This window comes from Planococcus citri, chromosome 1, assembly GCF_950023065.1.
Source record: "Planococcus citri chromosome 1, ihPlaCitr1.1, whole genome shotgun sequence".
Taxonomy (NCBI): Eukaryota; Metazoa; Arthropoda; class Insecta; order Hemiptera; family Pseudococcidae; genus Planococcus; species Planococcus citri.
The window spans coordinates 51,669,754-51,687,656 of record NC_088677.1 but is presented as its reverse complement, the minus strand read 5'-3'; the positions used below and the strand labels follow the sequence as shown (position 1 = coordinate 51,687,656).

General features: G+C 33.6%; 1 protein-coding gene across 1 annotated transcript; it reads right to left on the bottom strand.

Moving 5' to 3' along the window:
- Positions 1–1,637: 1,637 nt before the first annotated feature.
- On the bottom strand, positions 1,638–17,312 carry LOC135832599 (prisilkin-39-like). The gene is made up of 4 exons (XM_065345958.1): positions 17,128–17,312; positions 15,963–16,035; positions 3,142–4,197; positions 1,638–1,933 (listed from the first exon to the last, which is right to left on the bottom strand). The coding sequence occupies exons 1-4, from the start codon at positions 17,134–17,136 to the stop codon at positions 1,926–1,928; spliced, it is 1,146 nt and encodes a 381-aa protein (XP_065202030.1). The 5' UTR covers positions 17,137–17,312; the 3' UTR covers positions 1,638–1,925.
- Positions 17,313–17,903: the final 591 nt, after the last annotated feature.

The following is a 17,903-nucleotide window of genomic DNA, read 5'->3' as shown; positions in this document are numbered from 1 at the left end:
GCTACGACTTTTTTTTACATTTTTTAAAAGTTCTGTTGTATTTCCAACCAATACTTATTTTATTTTAATAAATCAAGGAACAGAACAAAAAAAACAACAGACAAAGGAGTCAAATACCTATACGTGGCCAACATCACAGATTTCTAAATTAGGGAAGATTTGCGATGAACTAAAAAATTAAAGAAAGAATCAAAAAGAAAAATGTAAATTGTACAAGTTTCAATTCAAATTAGGTATGCATATTATCTAGATATACACAATATAATGTTTAAGAACTACATATTTCTAAAAAATAAATAAAATGTTTGAAATATTTCCCCTCCCTTAGTTTTGCACAAACTTGATTTTATTTTGTGAAAAAATCTGCTGAGACGATAAGGAGATTATCCCCTCCCCCACTTGAATCTTTCGATTTTTTTAAACATTTGACCTCATGTCCACTAAAAAATCTGAAAATCTCAGCTTTTCATCGAAAATCGCCTCAGCCATCGAAATACGAGTACCTATCAAAAATCGAAAAAAATTCACAATCCATTCGACTGTGCTACATTTAAAAGCTTCAAATTTCTGTAATCCTCCCCTCTCTTCCTCTTTAAAAAATTGTCTCTTCAGGAGAACCAATTTTCTCCCAGTTTTTTAACTGGGAGAAAGCGGGAATAGAATGGAAACCTGACGTTGCAGTTTTGATTTTACGAAAAATGCTGGCAAATCGTGACATGTAAATTTATTTTGATAAATGTTGATATTGTTGATCTCGCGATATCTTATGCCAATATTATAATCAGGTAAGAGTGCAATCTGGTAACCTTGAACTTAAAAACATTAATCTTCCGGGATGAGCATCGCATTCTATCCGGTTTTACTTTCGGTTCACTATTTGATATGCAGTTTGGTCGTGTGTACCTAAGTATATTCGGCAAGAAGTTGAATACATACTCGTACATTTTCGAGAATGTAACGACCTCATTTCAAGTGGCTACTTTTATTGGTACATTGATTTTTTTTTCACCATGTTTCATTCTTCGAAAGATATAGATTTTAAATTACCCGTGTTTGGGATTGGTGCGCTAATGCTGACCTTGTTTGGTGACATAGTCTGCAAGTCTGGTCTCTGGGTGCCACTGCTGTGTGCAGAAGTAGATCTGTATGTGCTTTATGATTACCTTTCTTTCTGTCGGTCTCTCTCTCGCAATCAATTTCTAGGTCATTAATTTATAACTTGGAATGAATTTTCGATATAGGAACAAGGTAGGTACCTAATCTTTGAACAGAAATAGATTTCGAATAAGATCGGTTGAAAGTAGATCTGATTGCTGAGAGAAATGCATGCGGAATCGTGTGGTGTTTTTTTTTTGTCTGAATCCGCGTAGCTGGATACTCGTACATTACAATGAACGAATTGTTATTAGAATCAAGAGCGCTACAATTTATAATTACGAAAAGTATAAATGTTCTCACATTCGCATCAATAAGTTGTTCGCTGATAATTCCGATAGAATCCAAATTACTGACCATCTTGGTATGTTAGTATGGTACCTATCGAGGTATATTTTTGATCAATAACTTGATGGATAAGAAAATTTCATTGATAGCCTTTGTAAAAGATTTTATCGATGAGAATCAATAAAAAAAAATAATTATGAAACCATAACAAAAAAATTTATTCAACAATATAAACATACAACTGTACAAAAAAACGTGGGTAGGATTTCAAATTATTTAAAATCTATTCCATGCGAGACAAAATGATACATTCCGATTTTCCGAGTGGCTTCAGCTCAGGATAGGCGCCTTGCAATATTCCAATATCTATCTACTTTACATAGTATTCTTCCGAGAATGATGAGAAAAATAAAACCATCGACGTTCAATTTTCGTTTTTGGTTATTCACAGCCTTCACTGCATTCTACTTTCCATTAACTTATTAACCAGCTGAAACAGAAATAAAATAATTTTATAATGAATTAATTAAACCACAGGTAGGTGAGGTAATTAAAAAATAGGCGTGTACACTCAAATTCGACCATTTCTATCAATTTTTATGTTTATTTCGCTAGTGGGTTTCTTTCATAGACCTAAAAAATCTCAACAATAAATTCAACACGAATCTACAGGGGGAAAATTTACCCTGACATCCAATTTTCAATAAGGCCTGAGATGAATAATAAATATTAGGCAGGTAATAAACAATCATCTAGACGCAAAATTATTCAAAATTAATTTTTAAAATTCAATTTCATCGTTTTTTTTAGAATAAACAGTTAACAAACAAATCAATTTTTCCACAACTCAAATTTTTCAAAAAAAAAAGGAGAAGGGTTAAATTGAAATTTTCTTTGGTCTCTTTTAGATTCTCGATAGCTTTGATTAAGTAGATGTGTCCAATCCAAAATTAGCGTAAGAATAAGAATAAAGGGTTGATCTCTAACTCCAAAAACTGACGACCAAAAATTTCAATTTTTCAACAAAATAAGGTAAAGATTTCATTTTTACTCAATTTTTTCCAATTTTGTGTACCTACTTTAAAATTTTTAAATCACAACGAATGTTTCAAAATTTACTTTAGGATATCATTTCTGAATTTTCCCAGTGATGGACTCAATTTTTCCAACGTGGTGAGGATGACTTTCCCTCTTTCCCTCTTCCGACATCTGTTGGCGAATAAATTAATGATATTAGAATTTTTTTGATCGGATCTTACTCAAGTTTGTATTCTTATTTTTATTATGTCAATTTTTGTATTTTTGGCACAAATTTGACCGCCAACCCCCTCCCCCTCTTGCCTTTCAAAACATTTCTATTTCATCGATAAAAAAGGTATAGAATAACTCGTGAGAAAATCTGGCCAAACTTGAGTGTACTCGAAACTTTTCACTAACTTAGAATAAATAATTGGGTTTAAAAAAAAAAGAAAACTTACACTTTTGAATAAAATACTTACTCACAATTCGAACACGACTTAAACGATAAAAATGTACAGAATATGAGGTAAGGGGATAAGGGAGGGGGTAAATAGTACCGTACCAATTGCAAGTCAACCTGCTCGCGAAAATTATTTACATTTAGGTATACCTACGCGTCGAAAAGTATACGAATCAACCGATAATAGGTAAATTAAGAAGATATTGTTAGAAAATTACTTGAGTAACTGCTTTGAACTTTGAATCCAGCTCCGTCACCGAAGGCGCCGTTGAAAACATTGGAATCTTCGCTGCTGGCGAAATCTTCGCTGTTTTCGATACCGTATCCGGCTTTCAAAGCTCTGCTATTATATCCGCTTTCGCCGCTGGACAACGAAGGCGAACTATAGCTGCTGGAACTTGGACCGAAACTACTGGGACCGCTGTATCTGCTGTAAACTTTGGCTCCGTTGCTGGGTTTCACGCTGCCTGCGGTGTACGAAGGTGCGTGGAAGCTACCGTGACCGCCGCTTTTGCCGCCGCCGAATACGTTAACATTAGAAGTGCTGAAAGCATTACCGCGAGATCCCTGACTGAAGCTTGGAGTATAGGAAAGTTTAGAGCTGCCTGTGAACGTAGCGTAGCTCGGTCCACCGCTGGAGTAACTAGCGACCTCGTCGCTGACGCCGCCGCTTTCGTAGCCTTTGTTGTAATCGGCTGAAGATCCGGGCGAGAACGATTCGTAACTTCCGGCGCTATAAGCGGCAGGATTGCCGCCGCCGAATTTAGTGTAGCCGCTGCTGCCGAAAGCTTCGCCACTAGAGTAAGGGCTGGCGCCGCCGGAGTAGGCGCTAGCTCCACCCGAGTATGGGCTAGCTCCGCCGTAAGATTTTACATCGGTGAAAGTAGAAGCAGCGTTGCCGAAGCTAGGTGGGTTGTACGAGTTGATGACCGAAGCTGGTCCTTTGCCTGGAGCAGAGTAAGCCGAAGGGCGCAATTTTCCTGGACCATTGGCGCTTCCAGCACCGTGAACTATGCTAATGTAGCTAGAACTGACGCCTCCTTTGCCGCCCAAACCACTGCTGTATTTTGGGCCGCCGCCGCCGCCGCCACCGCTGCTGTAATGAGACGGGAAACTCGGTGGTCCTGATTTATAAGCTGAGCTTGGTGCGCTGTAGCTTGAAGGAGATCCTGAGCCGAAGCTGTTGTAACTTCCGAAATCAGCCGGAGCGCTGTATTGTTCATGCGATCCGATTTCGTTGCTTCCGAATTCGACTGGAGATGGAGGACCATATCCTGTAAAATACGTGCGATTATTACGATGTTATTTGTTCGGTATTTAGGCTACGATACCTATAAGTACATACAATCTATCTATCTATATGATGTCTTCAAATGAAGAGCCCTATTCCAAAGTGGGTTAAGTCACTTTCAAAAAAAGCACGTTTTACGGAGATTTTTACTTCAAAAGTGGGTCAAGTGATCGATTTTTCAAAATAAATTTTTCTGCAAGCAATTGTTCTATGTCCAAAGAAAGGAAAGGTGCACCGACCTTTGGAACCAGAACAAATTTCAGCATCAAAAATTTTAATCGAATTTTTTGGGGGAAAAAATGACTTAACCCACTTTGGAATAGAGCTCTTCAAATGTAGTTCTATGCCCGATGAACATCGTATACCTATGTACCTACAATGTAGGTACTGAGTTCTTATTACGCTCTAATGATAATCATTACCCAAAAAAACCGTACCTAGGTAATACATAGGTAGGTATATAAGATGATCGCGTTAAAGAAAGTGGTAATCTTCCTTACATGAATTCTTTCATTAATACAAGACGGAAGTTACAATTTTACCGAAAATTTTACCGCTCTAATGAGAATCCACGTTGTCGCATATGTTATGAGAGAGCATCTTAAAACGAAAATTATATAATTGTTAATTAAAATATTCCAACGAAAGTAACTTTTAAAGGGAAATTCGACGATAATGACATGGCCATTCAACCAGTCCAGCGTAGGTAATTAAAAATACTTATAAATTATATTTCGCAGTTTTATTGTTTCATACAACTTGATATTTTTTTTTCACTGAGCACGTGATGGAGTGAAAATATTGCCCTCGATGACGGTATAGTAATTTACCTACTTCTTTTATTTTTTTTTCGTTTTCACAAAAAAATGTGCACGAAAGGTACTTTCATCAGACTAATGTATCAATGTGGGAAAAAAATCAAGAAAGGGAAAACATGACACCAGCTGCAGCTTGGAATAAAAAGTACCTTAGAGTGAATTGAAAACTCGATTCTGTGAATAAATCAATTTGGTGATAGGAAAATTCCACTATTTACGCTATATAAGGTGGTTATGGGAGAGATGCCGCACTGTTTTTTAATCTCGATTAATTTTTTTTCTAATTAACAGCCTCGCCCGCGCGAACACGGTTCCGAGCCACGATTACGTGGTGGAGTAACGCCAGCGTCGCGCGCTCCGAGTTTTAAAATATGTTTCAAACAAAAATCTTCCGTATGCGCTTGAAACTTCGAAAATCAAAAATCCGGTGAAATTGTTTACTTAAAAAAGTGCGTAGAATCCGAATATGACCTTGGTTTTTTTTGAAACATAATACTGATGTCTCCACAAACTCGTGAAATAGGGCAAAAACGGTCATTTTTGCAACTTTGATCATCTCTCCTGACTACAAAAACAACTCAAATTGAAAATCCCCACTCTGTTTTTTGTTTTAGGGTCTAAACTATCGATTAAGCCCATTTTCAACCCGAACACAAAAAAAATGTCAAAAATTGTTGCCTAGTGTTATTGAAAAGAACACTCGCCTATTTTTTTTAAAATTTTCAACTGAAGCTTAAAAGCCACTATGATTAATTTTTTGTTTTTTCACCCATTTTTGAAAATTTAGGAATTGTGAATTTTTATTAAAAATGGCTGTTTTGCAAAAATCTAATTTCATAAATTTCAGTCAATCTGTAGCCTTCACTGAGATTTTGATTTTCTGCATCACTTTAAAATTAATTGTAAAGCTTGGTAAAAAAAAAAAAAGTATAGAAATAAAGCTGGCGACAGTTTGATTTTTTTGATCAATTTTTAGGTGTTTTAGCTGGAAATTCACAATCTCTATTGATTTCATTATTGCTATAAGCTTTATAAAAAGTATCAATAAATTCAAATTATTGAAAAAAAACCCTCCCCTCATTTAGTAACTGACCAAATCCGTCTTTTACCATTTTCTGCCAGTTAAAAGCTTTCCAATGAAATTTTGAATTTTTTTTAAAGCGTCGAAATTGATTGGAGTAGCAGGAAACATGACTTCTGAGCTGCATAGCTTGAAAATCCACTGCTTCGGTGAATGTGATTTGAACACTTCAAGTGTACTTTTTCAACCAAAATTTAAAATTTTGGGAAAAAATCAAACAACAAAGTTTTGGAAATGGTCTAACAATAACCATGTAGGTAGGTACGTAGTTGTTTGGAAGATGGCTGAATTCTCGTTTACCAACGAAACGACGACTGAAGATCTAAAAATCCTAATAAGTAGCCATACCTACATATTATGCATTATTTTTTTGATTTTCAAAGTGATACTTAGAGTATGGACCTGAAAACCGGAAGGATGGAATTTTTGTGTCGAACTTAAGCCCTTCAATAAACAAACCAAAACTAGATTTTCTTTCGGAAGGAATATGAGAAATTGATAGAGAAAAGCAAAATCTTCCTGTAAGTATAGGCTCCAAAAAAATACAAATTTATAAAAATTGGTGTTAGTAGATAGATATGAGGTCGGAAGCAAACTTCTGTGAAGTTTTTACTATGAAAATCTCCCTTTTGAAAAAATTATAATTTTTGATTAAAAAAATCACAATTTAATTGTCAGAATTTCGTCATGAAAAATCATTCAGATGAACATTCTGAAATTATGGTCATGGAGATTTTACAACAAGCTCTTACTAATACAGCCTTCTTTGGAAAATTTTCCTGCCAAGTCAAAGTTGATTTTTTCAAAGCTACAAATGATCAAGTCATTTTCTTCAGTTCTTTATCAGTAGGGGAGAAAATATGAGGCAGCAATATCTTTCAGAAAAGGCAGTCTGATTGGGAAAAAATCCCTAAATAGGACACTAAAAAGCAAACGATTTTTGGTGGATTTTTGAAAATTCAAAGGTCTACACGTTCCCTTTTTAAAAAATCATAGATTCATAATTGTTCAAATTGAAGTAAAATCCAAAATTTGGGTTAAGCCCCATTTTGACATTTTTAATTAATTGGTGGTGGTTTTGAGTCGTTCTGGAGATTTTAGACAATTGATTTCAGCTTTTTATTTCAATTTGACCAAATTTTGATTTTCAATGGAAAATGCATAAGCTGATGAATTTGCAAAAATTCGTCAAAAATTGGAAAATGAAATTTTGTACCTATCCGAAATTTAGTCTGCTGGTGTAGTTCTACCTGCAGCTTTAAGTTTCCTTTATCGAGCGCAATAAAAGCTCTCGTCGGTTGGGACTTGGGATTTCACCTTCGTAAGATTTCACCAAAGTTGAGGAATTTTGGAAAATGCATCAAAAGATGATAAAATACCATGTCAAAGAAATTTAGACTGTTGAAAGATTTTTACAAAATTGTCATCGACTCCTTTGATTTTCTTTCGACGATGATCTTTTTTTGGGAAATCAACCTCTTCCAACAGCCCCTTTTTACTTTCAAAGATAAAGCGAGTCTTAATGAAAATTTTAATTCTGGTTTCCGTGATGAGACCAACCATTATGCTTTTTCACCTTATTGGACCGAACTAGGACACCCTTCGCGTATATTCCAAACTGACTCCAGCAATTTCCGGATAAACACTCGTCTCGTCGGCGATCGTCGATGATTATCCGGTTCGATTTGAAAATTTTTCCACGAGTACCAAGCTGAGAGTCAAGAGCATAGGTCAATCGCAACGTGACGTCTCGAAAGTGCAGACAATCACCGTCATGCTCTTATTAAATCTTAATGGAAGATAATTTCAACACGTGTGTGTACGAAGAATAATAAAAAAGAGCGAACTGAACTGATATATTGTAAAGTCATTGTATGTATAGCTACAGAGGACTACAGAGACCATAGATACTCGTAGATCAAAAAGGGCGAGTGAATTTCCGAAACTTCCTCGTTGTCGGCTGGAAGCATTGACACGAGGTTACATGCATCATCGGACGCAGGCATCGTGTGCAACCCATCGATGCTGCTATAAAAGATGAAGAAAAAAACGTGTTTACTTTCACATATCGTCGTTATCACACGATATCGAATTTTATTATCGGCGGGCAAAAGAGCAAGAGTAAACCAAACACTCTCGCGTTCGTTTGTCCGTCACGACGCGATGTTATTAATATATGAATATGTCTGAGCGGCGCGGCGCGGCCGAGCCCGAGAAATGGCTGTAACAAAGCAGAACCCTATATATAGGTGAACGAATAGAGCTGCGAACCGACGGTAACTTTCATTTGTATGTATGGTCGTCTCATCCAAGGCCTATACCTCAATTTCACGTAAATTACCGACGACCGAAGACGAAGACGCGCCACGCCGCCGACGTGTCTGAGCCCTGAGATTAAAAAAAAACCTCTTTTAAATAAGTAAATATAAAGTGTAATGTCAGAATTACTCCTGGTTCTCAACGCTTCCATCATATAATTAAACATTTAGAAAGTAAAAATACATCATTTTTTTTCGTCGCAACAACATTTGTTTCTAGTCGACATCCGAGTAAGCCGATTTTTCTGCTTATATTCGCCTAGCTACTTAGTCGAAACTGCAAGTGCAACTGGATAGGTGCCGCATGTAGGTATAGGTATGCTGAATATCTATGTAAATTCCAAGTCACGCGGATCGCGAAAAGCAAGAAAAACCGGATGCATTGGCTAATTCCACCCAACTTTTCGCTTCGACTTGAGAAAATTTCCTAGGATGCATCTTTAATTAGGTACCCATCTGCGTTTAAATTGCAAGGTGCAGAACTGCACACATTTATCTACCTACATCGGTTAATTGATAGAAAGTAATAAGAGCATACACGAGGTGTACTTGTTGAAATATATACCCAGTTACATGATTAGGTTAGGTTTTACCAACGTGTCTTGCTATTTAACACCCTGCGGGATATTTCCGTATACCGGAAGAGATTATTAGATGGTATCTTTAACCGGAAATATAATTCTAGCAGTGTGCCTTACATTGTGACTTAGACTATTCTTCGTGCAACATCATTATACGCATTCATCGTTCGTTGACATTGGATTATTGTATTGATGCTGCGATGGACCAGAAAAAAGTAACGCAGACCCAAAATAAGTATTGAAAATTATCAACAATTGAGATCGATTTTTTTAATTGGGTATTTATATTTTAATTTTTTTTATGAAAATGTTTTCATGAGTGAATTGAGGAAGTTTGACACCAGCAAGATTCATTATTTATGCCTCAAGACTGCTCACAATTAGGCATAAAAAGAACAATTATGTAAAAGAAGCAACATCTTTAACAAACTGACGAATTTTTGAAAAATAAAAATAAGGAGCGATGAACTTTTGAAAATTACGGAATTTCAAGCATGAAAAACAAACTGAAAGGATTTTCAGTGAAATTTCCAAATTAGTAGGTACCTAGGTACATTAGGTTCTAAAACATACGAGTAAGTAACTTTTTTACGGGACTTGAATATGCAAGCATTTAGAAAAATCGCGTAAGTGGCCAAATGAATGGCACAAGATGAAAATTTTTTTATCAAGGAAAAAGCTCATGATCCAATAAGATGTTTAAAAGCATTGAAAAAAATGGATGTGAAGTCTCCTCTTCAAGGAAAATTTTGAATCATGGATAAGTTGTTTGCTTAAGTTAATCCAATACTCTGAATTTCAAATGGAAAAAAAAGTCTGACAAAGTATCATTAAATCATTTTTGAAAGTTTGGCATAATTATAATAGGTACCTAATTCATTAATCACCCCTCCCCCATCTATTTCTATATGCAAAAGCCTAGATAACTGCTTCAATTTGAATTGATATTTCAAAAATTGGTTTTCAATTTTTTTTTAAAAGTGTGACATAATATTACGTATGAATTTGCCACAATTTTTTCCACGTTCTCAAAAGTCAGACAAAACATTGGAATTTTTTTTTAATTCTCAAGTTTTAGAAAGTCTGACAAAATACATATTATTGGAAGATCTTTTAGTTTAGCTTCTAAAAGTCTGCATAATGTTAAGAAATCATCATTTTTTTTCAAGTTTCAACATGATGTGAAAAATTCAACAATTTCTGAAGACCAAGTAAACAGGTGATTAACTATGGTAATCCGTCTTTAAAATGGAAGGGGTTGGGGTAATTTAAAATTATTCTTAAAAATTCTTGAAAATTTTCACAAAAAATTTTGAATTGAATATATTTTTTTTTTTTTTGAATATTTATTTTGGGGTAACTTTTGTTAACGAATAAAAAGAATTCTATAACAAAATGTCCTATTTTAAAATTCAAAATCAAAAGTTTCAGATGGCTTAAAATTATTTTAAAATTTGAAAACATGATATTTTTTTTTAATTCAAAGGTTCGGAATGTTTTTTGGTTTTGAACTCTAGTTCTGAGATAACTTTTGATGACAAATAAAAAAACGTGTATGGAAAAATGACTTGCGTACCTACGGTATTTACTTTCGAAACCGAAAGAGCTTTAAATGATTGAACGTTAGATAAAGTGATGCTTTTAGAAAATTTCAAAAGTTTTCAATACAAAATTTTAATTGAATTTTTTCCTGGTATTTTTTGACAACTAGTCAAAAAAAGTTCTACAAGTAACAAAATGGCTCAACTTCGAAATTGAAAAAAAACTCATCATCAAAGTTACTGAAAATTTTGGCTTATTTGGAAAATTAACTTACAGCTGCTCCAAGTTTAATTTGTAAGCACTCATTTATCGTTATTAATAGAATTTTTCAAGTTTGATAATTCATAATTATTGAAATTTCCTTTTTTGAATATTTGTACATCAATTTCATTGTCCATTCAACTCAAATCAAATTTCAGAAAATTTGAATACGTAGTGAAATTCATCTCTTTCTGCACATGTGAACAATAAGTAGGTAGGTAGGTTCACCCGCAAATTTGCCAATACGAGTTGAAATCTGTGCCCAAAAAAAAAAAAAAAAAAAAAAAAAAATGCATGTTGCTACCAGAAAAATGTTTTTAGAGCCCGTGCCATGTTGCTTCATGTGGACATAAGTGATTTTAAATAGAAAAGGAGAAGAGCAAATCGCAAAAAGTTCTGTTTTCTTGTTTCTATGGTAGGTATTGTTAAATAAGGGGTGAAAAATAAAGAAACATTTTTTAATGAAAAAATGATAGATAATAATAATTGAATCGTGCTTTGTTTTTTTCGACAGAAGATACATGCATCTCATGTTTAATTGGAAATTTGATCACTTTTTATCAAATTTTGAGTGACATGACTGGCTAAGGTGAAGAGAAGAAAGTACCATCGATGGAAACTCCCTGCGGAATATCCGGAGTTATAAGTACATATAACTACTCAATGATTACTCCAATACAAGTTATTTGTAATTATTGGGTATAGTTTTTTTAGAACGTGTTTACCGTAAAACAATCGAAGAGAAGAGGGAATGCCGTATTCACTCCTGAAACCTATTTCACTTAGATATGTAGCATCAAATATAAATATAACCTAAGTAAGTACCTACGTAGTTCTTATTTTAAATTATAACTTGTTATAAAAATAATCAAAGTATCTACTCGACGTATCTATCGATAATTACACTGGTTAGATTAGTTTCAAGTGAGAAATGTTTCAGAGTGTATAGCTTAAAGCTTATACTGGAAGAGGGAGGTATGAGCTAGGTTAAGGGTGTAGTTTAGCTTCTAAAAATCCGAGAAAATAGGTAATGGGAAATTTTTATTGAAAAATATTTGGCTGCCAAATCGAGAGTTGAAAATTTCACTTTTTAATTTTATCAGTAGACAAATAACTGATTTGTTCGCGAACGAAAAATTGAATAATTATTGAGAATTTATGAATTTTATTTCAAACGAATTATTGAAAATTGTGCGTGCGCATTTTTTCATTAACTGTTGCCATTTGTTGCACTCACACTCCTACACTTTGTTATTTATTCATACGTATGAAGCGTTGCCAAATCGAATTTTTCGTTTCATTTCGAAAAATTACAAAAATAATTCCGACTTTTGATAGTCACGAAGAAAATAATTTCTCTTGCGAAGCGAGGCCAAGCGCGTCACCACTTTTTCTCCACGACGTTGTCGTGGAAAAGTGTAACCAACGCGCTCGGCCGGAGAATTCATTTTCATTTTCATGCAATGCCAGTTCTAATGTGCCATAATATTGGATGGATGCATTCACAAAGTATTTTTTAATAAATGGAGGATTTCTTTAATTTTCCTAATGATTTTTTTCAATTTTTTAAAATTTGATGTTCTGACAAATTTCTTAAAAAAAGTTTTTTTTCGTGGGGGCACGCAGTGCCTCCGAAGTAAATTTCAAAAATATCAAAAATTGGTCATAAAAATTTATAGAAATGAAATATGGGACGGGTGGAGGGGGAAATGAAATTTTACAAAATAAGCTTTCAAGCAATTTTGTAAAATACAGGGCTTGTTAATTATAAAAAGAGGAATTTTTAGGTTGGAAAGACAAAAAGTATTGATTTTTGGATGTTTTGGCAAACAAATACAAGTCTCTTAGCAATTTCGACAAAAATTACGAATTACGACCATTTGACTACTTTATCAAAAAAACTACTTCCTGAGAATTTTGATGGAAGAACATTTCAAATTTTCATCAATTCGCCAAAAATTGACACTCTCTGACAATTTTGTCAAAAAACGAGAATCTTTTGACAATTTTGGCGAAAACAGGGGTTTTCAGCCAACCTTGACAAGAACAGGAATGTTTGACAATTTTGGCAAAAATTGACCCTTTTTGAGAATTTTACCAAGATGATCACTTTTTGACAATTTTGACTAAAATGGATACTTTTTGAGTATTTTAGCCAAAAATGGCAAAAATCGACGCTTTTTGACAACTTTTTCAAAAAAACGACACTTTTCAACTTGGGCAAATTTGGCAACAAAACTATAGAACCTTGTTGGCCCAACTAGTTTTTTATACATGTTATTGAAAAAATTGAAAAACCAGTCAAACCAGCTCACGTAATGCATTTCCAGTGCTCAAATTTTGGTCAAACAGTCTGTACTAGATACCTAATCGACCCATACCATCATTGGCCGGATCCGGCCTTCCGTTCAAAAAACAGGAGATTTTTTCACATTTTTGGAGAATTTGAAAAATGGCATTTTCTCCCCACCACATGAACTTGAGCAGCTGAAATTTTGGCCAAAGGATCTATGCTTGATACCTAATTGACTAATACTACTGTCAGCCGGATGTAGAATTATCATCAGAAAACAAATTTTTTCACATAACATGAGAAAAAGCAATAAAAATTTTTGTTTTCTGAACGGACGGTCGGATCCGGCCAATGATCGTATCGATTGATTTGGTAATAGCACAGACCTTCCAAGTTCCAATCAAAATTTGAGCTCCTAAAATGCATTATACAAGAACTGTTCTTACGAATTTTTCAAATTTTCCAAAAACTTATAAACCACCAAATGGACAGAAAATTTGATTTCTGATGATAATTTCAGATCCGGCCGACGATAGTATTGGTCGATTAGGTATCAAGCATAGACTCTTTGGCCAAAATTACAGCTGCTCAAGTTGATGTGGTGGGGAGGAAATGCCATTTTTCAAAATTCTCCAAAAATATGAAAAAAAAGTAAAAAATCCTGTTTTCTGACCAGAAGGCCGGATCCGGCCAATGATGGTATGGGTCGATTAGGTATCTAGTACAGACTGTTTGACAAAAATTTGAGCACTGGAAATGCATTAAGTGAGCTGGTTTGACTGGTTTTTCAATTTTTTCAATAATGTGTATGTAAAACTGTTTGGGCCAAAAATATGATTTCTGATGATAATTCCAGATCCGGTGGACGGTAGTTCTAGTCAATTAGGTATCAAGCACAGACCCTTTGGCCAAAATTTCAGCTGCTCAAGTTCATGTGGTGGGAGAAACGGTCATTTTTCGATTTCACCGAAAATAAGAAAAAAAAACAGTAAGAAATTCTCTCGCCAAGAATCAAAAAATCAACTTGAGCAGCTGAAAATTGGGGGTTGGGTGTTTTTTGAGGTCCTCTTTCCAACAGTCCAAGTTTCATTCAAATCGGAGATTATCATGTGGGGGCTTCCCTTGTCAGATAAGATAGTCATCCAAAAATGATCAAAAAAATATTTTCGTTGGAATTTGAATTCCCCGCAAACTTTTTTAATAATCCCCCAAATTCAAACCCAATTTCAGGCCCAATTCTTCGAAAATGCTCAAAAAAACAGTTTTGTCCTTATCAAAGTTGAACAAGAATAGCAAAAAAAATTGTTGAAAATTCTTCAACCATAAGTAATAGCTCTAAAAACACTGTGTACTTTCAAAAAATGAAGTAAATTCTATCACCTAACAACATGAAAATCACAAAAAAAAATTCTGAATATTCAACGACATTCGCCTAAAATTCATGAAGAAGTGTTGAACTGTTGAAGATGTGTGTAAAAACACTCAAAAAAGCATTAAAATTACCCAGTCATCAATCAGTGAGAAATGAAAATCATCAAAAGTGGATGAAATTTCAGTAAAATTATAAAAAGTACAAACAAAATCAAATAAAACTTCGCCTATTGAGAAGACGTTCAACTGTAACTGAAAACCAAACCTGTATTGAATTGTGTTTTTTTGCCCATTATTGTCATCTTGGTTTCGAGAGATCAAACTTTGAACTTTGAGAAATGAAGTACACTCATGAGATGTTAACATTTTGGGAAAATTCACAAGATAGAAAATTTTTGAAATGAAATAATGAGAGGTATAATTTTGAGATTTTCAGTTTGTTCAAAGTTGCTAAATTTTTTCACTTACTTTGAATCTGACTGAATAAATGAAAGTCGATAAGCACCCCACATATAAACTTGAGTGAATAAAATGTAAGCAAGCAGGTATTAGGTAAGGTACATGGTTTATTGGTTGTTGAAACGGCGTGAAATTTATTTTGGAATACTTTGATGAAAATGAATAATTATATCAAGAATAAATGCAATTTGTTTTTACTTCGAAGTGATAATTGATAACTTCACGAAATTGTTTTTGATTTTGAGTTAAAATAAATGTAGCCAGAAGGGTTTATAATGAAAAGAACGAAAAATACCATTCTCAAAATGCAAAAATTGCAAAAACTGCACAAACGCTCTCTTTCTTGAAAATGCTTCAACTAAAATATGTAAACAAACCATCGATAACGCAAATTTGTTTACTTTCATGACGACTTTTCGATGTCTTTAATCCATACAAATAGTGTTCGTATTTTCCATTTTTCACGCTCAAAAATGATCAAATACTGTTCATTTTTGGATATGTTATTTAGAAAGGTTATATCTCGGCGAGTACAAGCTCGGTTTTTTGAAATATTGTCTCATAAATGAATAATGCTCGCATGAAAATGACCCTAAATTACGTAAGTTTAAATCCAATTTATTTTTATTCTAAAGCAAATTTTAAAAAAACAGCTTTGTACTCGCCGAGATATAACCTTTCTAAACAACATATCCAAAAATGAGGCAAATCCATTCATCCGTTTTTGTGTAATTTGGAAAATAGAATTCGTCATATTTTACCTACTCATTTACCTACTAAACTACACCCTTAATTCGCTGCAATTTTTGTTATGTTTGTTTGCGATTTGATCTCAATTTTTCTCTTACCAAAATATTTAAGAAAGTGTAATTTTTTATGATTTTTCAATTTTAAATCCAATTTTGAACCAATCAAATGATGAAATTTCTGTTCAATATTCATCACATACTTATTTCATATTTAATTACAATTCCAAAAAATTTCTCACTTTGCCATCCTATCAATTCAGAATTCAAGTACTCACCATGAGATGGCGGAGGTTCGGTGGCTCCAAAATGGCAAAATACTAATAGTAAATAACTCGTTAAAAACGTAATCTGCAAAACAAAAGACAAAAATCAGTGATAAAAAGAACCACTCAATATTGAAAACAATCTATAAAATACCATACCCAATATACCTATAATTGTAAATTAATTTCAAAACTCTTCATATTTTTTCAATGGAAAAAATTTCTCTATGCATCTATAATATGTAGGTACGCTCCTTTCTCAACAATATAGGTATTCGGTAACACCTAATTATTTACACTTTTTATAATAGAGTACATGCTTATTCAAGAATAGACTCGCATTTAAAATCAATTTTGCACGCTTGAATCAAATAAACCAACAATAATTATGTCAAATTTTCGCAATATGTTTATAATAACTGTCTTTTTGATGAAATTATTCTTAATCTGAATTGAAAAACTGGCACTCACGCGCATTGAAGAGTCATTAAAATCGTCAACAAGGCGATTATGATTTAGAGATAGGTATCTATGTAGTTAATCTCATTTTTCCGATGAGTGATTTCATACCAATTACCTACCTATCTACATTAACTAGTTGATGTAATTTGTGCACTTTGTTATCATTTTACGATCAACACGTGGGTACCAAAGTTTTAATTTTTTATTGGATAATCTCTTATGGTTATTCTTTTTAGCGAATACTATTCAATTGAAAGCGCAGGTATGTCGAAATGAAAGATAGGTAAATACTCGTATAAAAAATTGACGCAGTTATACGAAGATTTTGGATGAATTTTACTCTTGAATTTTTCAATTTTAAGCCACATTTCGAAATGATTTTGAAATGTATGATTAAACATTGCGACCTAGGCATACTTTACCATTGAAAATGTAATCGAAAACATAAGTATTCATAAAAATAACACCAAAAAGCTTAGTCGAATGTACCCACTTGCGTCGTAATAAAATAAAAACAAAACATAAAAATTGAAAAAAAATAAATAAATTAGCGAGTTTTCTTCAATAAAGAATCCTATAAACCACTCGAAAACACAACATGAAAAATTAAAATAAAAAAACAAAAAATAATCGCGAAAAACTACTCGATTAACTAAACTTGAAATATTGAAAAAAAAATTAAATTAATAAAAATGAATAAAAAATCAACACTCACCGGATACATTATGTGAATAAATTAATAAAAAAACTACACCTGTAACTAGAAATAAAAACGAAAAAAATGTACTTAAATATATAAACAAAACTGTTGCGAGTTCGTTGCTGTCGGTTTTACTGGGTTGGATTGAATGAATCCCCCGACGGCGGTCTGCTTTTTATATCGACCTTCACGGCTTTGAACAGAGCCTTGTTTATATGGCGAACTACCCGGGGACTCCTACCACCAATTTGTTACATGTATACTTCCAGAAATCAACTCATTTCTAATTCCAGGGAAAGTTAAAAAAGAATAGTCCCCGCGCTCAAGTTCTACTTCTGTTCTACTCTAGGTCATCATCTGCCAATTCGTTGATTACGTCTTGGTGTCAATATTGCGGTATCTATATCTGTACCTCTACCTATAGATAGATATTTTGTCTTGTGTTCGATGCTAGTTTTATGATAGTGGTCTACGTGATCTGCTTGGTAAAAATGCATGTGCAGACGAGGTTTTAAATGCATGTTTACTTTACACGAATGTAATTTTCCAGTGATTTGTTTACATACTTGGCTTACCTATCAGGTGTAATTTTGACTTGAAAATCGAGTTTTTGGGAAAAAATTTGTGCTCAAATCGTTCATTCACCTTTAATTTTATAAGTACTGCCTATTTTACTCACTATCCGCATAAAATAATTCGTTTTGCTACATTTAATAATATTTTTACATATTTAACCCCGAGAAACATTTATGGCCAGATATGATTGAACATTCATGACTGGAGTTGATAAG